The sequence below is a fragment of the Conger conger genome, chromosome 16 (genome assembly GCF_963514075.1).
Source record: "Conger conger chromosome 16, fConCon1.1, whole genome shotgun sequence".
In the NCBI taxonomy this organism is placed as follows: Eukaryota; Metazoa; Chordata; class Actinopteri; order Anguilliformes; family Congridae; genus Conger; species Conger conger.
Window position 1 is genome coordinate 28,899,025 of NC_083775.1, and position 10,136 is coordinate 28,909,160.

The 10,136-nt window shown below is 42.6% G+C and overlaps 1 protein-coding gene across 1 annotated transcript in view; it reads right to left on the reverse strand.

Annotated features, from left to right (window-relative positions):
* Positions 1-1,464, reverse strand: part of LOC133114827 (rhomboid-related protein 1-like) — a 40,981-nt gene extending 39,517 nt beyond the window's left edge. The window contains exon 1 of the mRNA XM_061224497.1: positions 1,374-1,464. Within this exon, the coding sequence (XP_061080481.1) occupies positions 1,374-1,439 (66 nt within the window). The 5' untranslated portion in view covers positions 1,440-1,464. The remainder of the gene's footprint in view (positions 1-1,373) is intronic.
* Between the last annotated feature and the right edge of the window lie 8,672 nt (positions 1,465-10,136).

The following is a 10,136-nucleotide window of genomic DNA, read 5'->3' on the forward strand; positions in this document are numbered from 1 at the left end:
ACTAATTAAGTTATAATTAAGAATATTATTGTTTTTACACTGTATTTGACTTATTTTTACTACAAATTTCCTCAATGTAAAACTCTTAATGTAAAGAACTTACATGAATTAGCATGCACTGGGTGAAAGGCAGAAACACATCTTGGACAGGTTCACTGAAACTTGAATAATCGAAATATGACAACTGACACCTTAATTATCTGTTTTGATTAGCGTGAATTGTGTCCGACTGCATAATTTGATGATTATTATTGTATTTTAAAATCAACCAATGATTACACTTTGACTGTAAAATAACTGTATTTCAATATACTGGAAATAACTGCAATGCTGTGAATAGTGAACTTGCATGATAGATCTATCTTATTTGAAAGTAAGTTTCATTTTTGCATCCAATTTTGGATTCTGGGCTCAAAATGAGCAGTGTAGCATTTTGCGTGAAGTTTCGCAAATTGGAACTCTGTTGTGAAAAATGAGTCAATCATAAAAACATTCTAGGACTTTCTCTCAGTCTTTATCATGGCACCTTCATTACAGATGCAGTCCTTTGTGATCAAGGACCCTTTCCGCTCCCTCACCCGAGACCAGGGTGCACATTCAAAAGCTGCAACACTTCAGGGAGGTTTGCTCTTGAATAAGAAGTTCACTCAAAACATTTTTCAATTTTTACCGCTAGACTTCAAAGGTATGTCTGATTTGTGAGTATGACCACCTGGTGAAGATGTTTAGCTTTTATATCCGGCATCTCAGTGGCATATCAAATGTGATATTTTTGTAAGGAGGACATGAAAGCAGAAACAAAATATTTTAAGGTGTTGGGAAATATTCCGGTTAGTTTCACATTTTCTTGTCAGACAATGGACGTTCCCCAAAAAGTTATTGAAGACATGTATTGTTACAAAGTCCATCAAAGTCATATATACGGCACAGCCTCCAGGTCTCACAAACATACTGCCAAAAAAACCCTGATGCTATTAATGAGAAACCTTATGGTGGTTACATGCCAATTACATTTTAATAATGTTTTGAATGTGCACATTGAAAGAAATAAATACCAATAAATGTAATGCAAATATAAACATTTAGCATTTATGGGACACAAATCATTATTATTTGTGGTTAGGCAGTTGAGCAGGTAGGTATGCAACTGGATGTTCCATTCAGCAGCACTTAAGCATTAAAACACTGCAGAAAAGTGGGTCCTCTATTGAATGTAGCCTCACTCTGGTTAGCATATGACACCCCAACACAGCCTCACCGACATTGGGCTGCCCAACTCTGCCCCACACTTACACGCCCCAGCCTGCCCCGACCTGTCCTCACCCTCCCCTCCCCTCCACCCTACCCCAGCCAGCCCCGCTGTAGGATCTCACCAGCTCGATGAGCTCCCGGTAGCACACCTGCCCCTCCTCGTTGCTGTGGACCAGTGCGAACAGCATCTCCAGCTTGGAGGGGTCCAGCCGCAGCTCATGGTGCTCCACCAGGCTGGTGAAGTTCTCCACTGGAATGAAACCGGTGTGCTCTGGGTCCAGCTGCCGAAAAAGCACAGCAACACAGCAGCCTCAGCACACCGGCGGTAACACAGGACGGAACGCAGGCGCACAGACATGGTCCCAGAGATGGTCCCACAGATAAGTGAGGTTAAGTCAATGGCCTCAATTGAATCAACATTTTTCTTTAACTTTGAATTCGTAGTGAACTCAAAATTGAGGACAAATGCTGGTTGAATCACAGCCAATACAAGGATACAAGTTAATAATAAATGACTGAAATACCTTCTGAAAAATTCAAAATTGTATATACTGTATTGACAGAATATTAGGCACAGACTGTGAGAGAGAGAGAGAGAGAGAGAGAGAGAGAGAGAAAGAGACAGAGAGTGAGAGAGAGAGAGAGAGAGAGAGAGAGAGAAGCAGATCCGTCTCCGTGGTATAGTAAAGCTGCTCTGTGTTTTCTGCGGCACTCTACAGATGCATTTAAATCTGTTTAATTGAGAACAAGCGGCTTCTTAATGCTAGTTTAATCTTCTTCTCCAACTCCCCAGGTCTCCTCATTAGTTATTTATCTGTCTGCTTACTTCTTAATCCAAGTATCTACTGGAATACAGTAGCAGCAGTGGGCTGATATTTAGTTATCATTCATGTCACCCACAGCAGTAATATGAACATTTTAACGGATGAGCATGTCACTATCCTCTACAGCACATATGAGCATCTTACCTCTGTACCTGCCCCCCAGAGTAGTAATATGAACATTTTAGCTGTGTCTCTGTCCTCTATGGCACATAAGGGCACATTACTTGTGTCTCTATCCTTTAAAGCACATACAGTCAGGTCCAGAATTATTGGCAACCTTGATAAATAGGCACACAAATATTGAGCCAACCAAGAGGACCAGAAGGGGAGGTTTGCACTTTTTCAAAGTATTTAATAGGTTCCAATACACCAGACACAGTAAAGCATAGAAAAAGCATTGAATCCAAAACAATTACGTATTTGACCCAGGTCTGGATACTGGGTGTATAAACCTCAATAAGTCTATTTCTTTTGCAGGCATTTCACTGAAGTACTGTAGGCAGGTGTCCTTCATACTGTAAAGCCATTATCACTGGACTAGCATAACCTCTAACTGTAACATATTGACTCGCTGTGAAATCTAGTCAAGGTGTTACAGCATATTAGCATTCAAGGCCTGACCTCGACTGCATCGGTGCAATGTGAACCTGTTGAATAATTTGACAAAAGATCAATTTTGCAAGAGGCAACCAAGTGTGGGTCCATTCTCTCATTCTCTTTTACACACTGACTCAAAGTTCTGTCAAATGATGCTAAAAGACATAGAAAGACAGAAAGGTAACATGCATCTCCTTCACACGGAGCTGCGGAATACATCAACGCTGAAAGACGAGAGTCTCGCGGGAGAAATAACGAGGTTGTGGGAAATGAAGCGCTTGGCTAGCGATGACACAGGTCCATCACAGTTGCTTCCCCGGCACTAACGCAGGGCTAACGCGCTGGCGTTTTCCCCAGTGCTGCGCTAGAGAAGCTAACATCCGCGGCGTCCTCGTTCACTCAGCCGGTGTGGGCTTGCGCCGAAGACCGGAAGCTATTTTGTATGAAAATGAGGAGAAGCATTACCGCGCTTTGATCTCTTTCTGGCTAATCCACTTACGGTCTTTCCACGCTGGTTTATTTATTCGTGACACATGTTCGCTTTAGTGCTGTGGTAGAGGATTGGGGAAACGCGAGCTGCCTCACACCGTGCTTGACGGTGAATGTTGGAGGGATCTGTTTACAGGTGCGGACTGGCTAATTGAGCCATCAGATGCCTGGATGTGAATAGACAGACCACTTAGAGGGCATCAGTGAATGTGTGCCAGATTTAGCCCTTTACTTAGGGACAGAGCAAGAGACCCACAACAAGCAGAAACCAGAAGCCGGTGCCTGGCTCCAAATGTAGATGCAAAGCTCTAAAGTGCCTTCAGGAAGCATTCACCCTATTTGAACTTTTCACTTTTTCTCTGGTCACGCCTTAAAACTTTACATTCAGCTTCACCAAAAAATAAAAAAGATTAAACTTTCCTCATGCATAAAATACATTTAATAACACAAATATATTCTATATAATATAGAGATGTAGGCTACAGTTCTTATTACAATGTAGGCCTGTTCCCTCCCACAACCTAATCTTGGTTAATCTTGGTTGTGCCATATTTTTACATTTTGTTCAAATGTAACAGTGCTCATAGGAAGGTCAAAAGCTTTGTCAATGTTTGTATAGCCTTCTAGTGCTTTTTGCTTCAGCTCAACATTGACATTCAGTTGGTCTTCATGACAGCATGGCTAATCTGATTGGCAGTTTCAGTTATGAGACGTTACACAGTTGGTAATATTTATTCTGCGGTCATACAAGTGAACAAAGCTGTACTCAAAATCAACACAGATGGACCTCATTATCATATTTAATGTCTCTCAGAAAATGGAGTACACCTGGCCCTTTGGTTGCTAATAAAAAAGGGGTGAACACTTGCTTATTTGAGATTGCAACACAGCAAAATGACAAATAACCAATGGGAAATAAATATATTCTACAGATATTTCTAAACATTCTATACATACATACTGGGCTATGAGTTTTGAACCCAGGTAAGGTCAGATCTTTTTTCATTCAATAATTGCACAGATTTAAATGTGATAGCAGTCCTGAGGCACCTTCCCTGGAGACGTTGATACGGGATGAATGATAAATAGAGTAAATCTTTACAATGGGGCTCCTGTGAGGTCATACTGTGGAGCTAGTGTGTACGTGAGTCAGATGCACAAAGTATGAATCAGATGCTATGTGTGTGCCAGAGATACGTTCTGCAAGTGGATGATACACTATGATTTGTCCTGTCTGACACATGAAAATACACACTTGAAATATTATCATAAGGGATATTAGAATACATCACATTGCAACAACAAGCATAGCACTATACTCTAATCCTGTTGCTCTAACTCTGTATTGGTGAGGCACACTCTGACTGTATAAGAAACTGTACTCTAACCCCTGTGACCTTGGAATTATACGGTTCTATCTGCGTTCTGAGTAGTTTTGAGATATTGAGCTTCAAAGCTTTCACATGCTAACACAGCAAAACTGAAATGCAGGGCAGTTCTTCATAGATCAAAGTGACAGGCACCCTAAAAGTACAATATCAAAATCCTATCAAATTGCCCTATAAACAACATTTTTATGATGCAACTCATTTTAGCCAAATGTCATTAAAAGGTAGAACCTTATAATTCTGAGGTCTCACTCTGTATAAAGGGGTATACTCTAACTCCATATAAGGAGGTATAGTCTAACCCATATAAAGAGGTATACTATAACCCCATACGAAGAGGTCTACCCTAACCCCATATAAAGAGGTATACTCTACACCCACATAAGGAAGTGTACTCTAGCCATGCATAAGGAGGACAGCAGCAGGTGGGGCAATGGTTAAATGTGTGTTGTATGACCATATGAACTGGAAAGATGGAACAGTGAAGACAGTGGGCACAGCGTGACACAGCCAGCACGCTGCTTAGCCAAGCCCTACTGGTTGCCATGGATACATCGTGGCTACCTCCACGTCAAAGAAAGGCACTGCTGAAGCAGACAGGAGAGATAGGCACTGCTGAAGCAGACAGGAGAGATAGGCACGGCTGAAGCAGACAGGAGAGAGATGCACTGCTGAAGCATACAGAAGATAGAGGCACTGCTGAAGCAGACAGGAGAGATAGGCACGGCTGAAGCAGACAGGAGATATAGGCACTGCTGAAGCAGACAGGAGAGAGATGCACTGCTGAAGCAGACAGGAGATATAGGCACTGCTGAAGCAGACAGGAGAGAGATGCACTGCTGAAGCAGGCAGGAGAGAGACGCTGCTGAGGCAGACAGGAGAGATAGGCACGGCTGTAGCAGACAGATAGTCACTGCTGAAGCAGCCAGGAGGGAGAGGCACTGCTGGAGCAGACAGAGTTGAGAGAGAAGGCCCAAACCTCAGAAAGTGCCATGGAGGACCAAGCAGAAGGAAGGATTCATACAGTACTTCTGAATTGGCTACCTTCCAGGTTACGCCACATATCTTGCTGTTTTGCCACCATTTTGTGGCCTTGTGCATATGCAGCCTTCCCTTACTTCACCCATACATTCTGAGGACAGCCAAGGTGAATGGGCCAATAGTGGAAGACTCAACACAAAGGAGACACAAAGCGGATAAACTCTGGAAGCCCAGAGACAATGTGGATATACTGTATCATAGCCCACACCAAACAAACAACTGATTCATGATGATTTTCACATTAATAGTGGTTTTAGCCGGTATTTTCAAACCTAAAGACACAATAGTTAAGCTTTCTGGCTTACGGAATCCCAGGAAATGATTGTATTAATCTGTATCTGGAGGAGCATAGCACTGCAAGATGGATTCTGCCACAACAGTTTAGTGTGTGCAGATGGTCCCCTTCCCACGCAGAATTGTAGCCATTAACAACAACTGTGCAGTATTGCTAAGTATGCTGCGCTAATCCATTGCAGCATGAACCTTGGCAATGCAGCATAACTGTCATGGCATACACTTCCCCAATGTGTGTGTAAGTGAAAAGGCTCCATGTGTGAGTGTTCAGCAATGTACCAGGAATAAACTGAGCTTAACACTGTGCCCTCCTGCACACAAAGATTAATATATTTGCTGAGGTACTCTCACAAAGGCCAATAAACCATCCTACGGAGCTAACTCTCTCTCTGGTCGTTATTTTATTTTACGAGATATTTCTTTGTGTTGCGGACAAGTTTTCAATAGTAGGTCAGTTAAGGAGACATTAAAACAGGTGAAACAGGAGCTTGAAATGATCTTCCTACTGCACCAAAACCCGCTTTCAAGGCCATTGATGAGCAAGTGTCAGCTCTCATGAACCAGTGATAAGTTGGAAATGTTACCATGCCAACCCTGCAAAACATAAACTGTACAGAGTACGGAGTATGGGGTGGTGTTATACTGTGCAGTGTTGAGCATGATGGGACCTTTTTGACAAGGAACATAACCCTAGCACGTAATCTTATCCTTCACGATGACATCTCAAACCCATTATGATAAGGAACCTAACTCAAAGCCTTGATAATGTAACAGCATCTGTTAAAGGAATATTATCATAATTTGATTACTAAGGGTAATTTACGGGTCCTCCTGCCTCCAAACACACCCCTTCCAGAGTCTAGGGCCCTTAAAGAAGATAGGGATATACGTGTGAAATCAGGGGATATTCTTAGCCTACGGACCGGAAACATCTCCAGCCACGCTACTCAACTCCCGGTCCTGGGGTCCACAGTGTGGCCGCAGTGTCATGCACTACCATCTTGATTTCACTCTTTACCTCTCTTCCTGAACCAAGCAGGTAAAATAATGAGAGAAATCAGGTGATGTAGTGCACGGTTGGAGTAAATACCTGCAGACACTGCGGCCCCCCAGGACCAGAAGTTGAATAGTTCTGATCTACAGTATGCTGGGAGACTTCTGTTTCTGAAGGTGATGTCTGTCTGATTATTGTTGTACTCTGGGAATTCTAGCTGCTGGTCGTGGTATGCTAATTCATAAGTTGATGTGTTCTTCAAGGGTTCCAATTGCACCTATATGGTCACGCTAGGACTTGGAACCGTACTGTCCTCTAGGGTCCTCATCACACTTGTCCCTGTGCTCGATCTGCACTTTGTTGTACATCGCTCTGGATGAGAGCGTCTGCTAAATGCCTGTAATGTTATGTAATGCGCAAGACAGCATCCGATGTGCAAATCAATTGAGAAACCAAGGCCGCAAAGAAGCCTGGCCATCCAAATAAATGACAGATATAGTATACCTACTTCATAGAGTGAATTTGCAAAGATTTGAAAAGAGTCGTGGAACTGCCACCTGTACTGAAGAGGCACCAATATGACTCTGAGCTTTGTCTAAAAATTGCCTTTTTCTGGAAGCTTGACAATTTGCACGGGTCAGCCAAATATCTGGATGAAATCGTCTATCAGCATTCCACCGAGTTGAAAAGGCACTGCCTACAGCCAGAGTTGTGTCCAATTCCATTTAAATTTAGGCAGTTTAGGCAGAAAATAGAAAAATGAATTTTAATAAGTTCTTTGAAAAATACATTTCCAAAACTGAGCCAGCTGAAATGGAATTCAGCCCAATCCTGTCTTCCATATAGAGACAGTGTCTGAAGTGTCCCTTTTGCATCAGTTCATTGAGAGGCAGGACAGCCACGTCAGTAAAGTTTAGCATTAAGTTAAAAATGTTCTCAGCCATTCGTGCACAAACACACAACATGGACACAGTTGTCAAAGCGCAAAGCTTGTGTATCAATAATAAAGCACACATTCTGCACACCTATATGCACATTGTACTTGTTTTCACTGAAATTTTATTCTCAAAATTACCCTGTTACAAAACGCTAAACACATGCCCATTCTCTTCAATTAATTTTTTATCAATCAAAAGCACTGCATTCACTGTGATTCAAAATGCTGAACTTCAATGATCAATTTACCACACTAAACAGGTGCTAACACTACTTGCCTAAATTGTTCAATCTGTAATCAGAGCATTAGCACAGATGAAAGGTAACATATTGAAGCTCGCTGGTCACTGAATTAGGCAAATGGAATGTCCTTGCTCCTTCAAACGTCAGCTCGAAGCTTTGTCGGTTACAGATGGGGAGAGGTGGATCCACAGGTCTATCATTTATACATCAGGCTTTCCAAAAAAACAGGATGCGCTGATGTTTTCTGGCTCCAACGAGTTCCTAACTTCTACTTATAGCTCCTAGATGGAACATTCAAGGGGTTGGAATGTCCTTAAAGTTGGTTGACCTCAAACTATTTCGGGGTCAGGAGCAAGTTAAAGAAAAATTAAGAAATAGAAAGAAAATAATAAACGATTGGAATGATCCCAGCGTGCCATCACAGATATTCCTGTTTCACACAGGGGAAATACCGCTACATGACTCAGCCCTACATTCCTGCAGACGCTCCCCAGCGCTGTCACCCCACCAGTGCGGAGAGAGCCGGGCCACGCGGAGTGGCTAGTGTGCGCTATCATTTGGGACAACATAAGCTCGGACTGCAACGGGTTCAGTGAAGGACTTCCATTCCATACCTTCCACTCCACTCCCATATTTCTCAATCATATTGAGAAGTTTTTTTTTGCAGTATGGTGGCAGACGCTTTGCAAGGTGAGCCTGTGCCTTGTCGCTAGGCAGATGTGAAGAGGCTTACCAGCCAAACCAGTCATATACCAAACTGTCATTCCGGGTATATATCATTCCGGCATATATCTCCCCTTTGCTTCACTAGAGAGAACAGACAGAACGTACTGACATCGTGTGACATCGACAAGAGTCTCTGGCCAATTTGTTTTGTTTGTTTGTTTTTTTTTTTTTTTTACTTATACAGTCTTCATGTATAGGGTAACCATAGTATACTGTATCCTTACATTGTGTTTTTCCTGATTTACTAAGCTACTCGAAAAATAAATAATTTCGGTAAATCACATCTAGAAATAATTCATTGAAAATAAACTTCTATATAAATGATTGTTTTTGCAAATAATGCTGTTTCCCTCTCGATGGTTCCACTAGCCCCCCTGTATGACTCTTGGGTCGAATTGCAGGTAATCAATTCCTTTCTGTCTATCGAGAGATAGTCCCTTCTACCCATCAATTGGCTAATCATTGTGCTAGAGCAGTTTGGCCGCTGTGATAGGAATGTTTCGAGCAGACTGATGATATCTGAAAAACAAATGTATGCGTTCTGCAGAAATTTCTCCATCTCTCTGTATACACTTACATCTCTCTGTTTCTGTATAAGCTAACTCTCATCCCTTTGGCTCTCTATATGTGCTTATCTCTCTTGATACCCACATCTCCCTATGATAATAATGCATAATGCATGTGATTGTGCATTATTATTTTATTCAACATAAGTTAAAGAGCAGCATGGAAAGGTAATTAGAGCTCTTTCTGTTATGTGTGAGGAAGCATATTCATGAACGGGCAGATTCCCCCCCCCCTCCCTAAACACACACATGCGCACACAAATGCACGCACATATGCACACACGTACACACACACAAACATACAAACATGCACATACATGCACACACACGTATGTACACAAGCATGCATTCATATGCACACACACGGACACGGACACGCACACACACAAATACACACACACACACACACACACAATCTATCACAAGGCCATTACCGCCTCTGTCTCTTTTTAATGACAAGTCCCATAAAGACGGACAATTGGTGCCATTTGGAATGACCTGGAGGGGGGCAGGGTGACTCCAGGGTCAGGCCAGACAGTCTAAGCACAGGCAGCACTAAGTAACACAGTCCCAGCCGTAAATAGGAAGCAAAGGCACTAAATATTCAGGTTTCCCAGGAGGGCGTTTAATTCTCAGTTCCTCAGCCTCAGGGCAGAAGCTTTAGTGAAGAACTGCGTCTGGTCTCGGAAGCCTGTGTGCAGCTAAAGAGGTTTACACCACTGAAGGATTACCAGGAGTCTGGGCTGTAATCACAAACCAGCAAGGGGCCGCCGTTACCGCTCTTCAA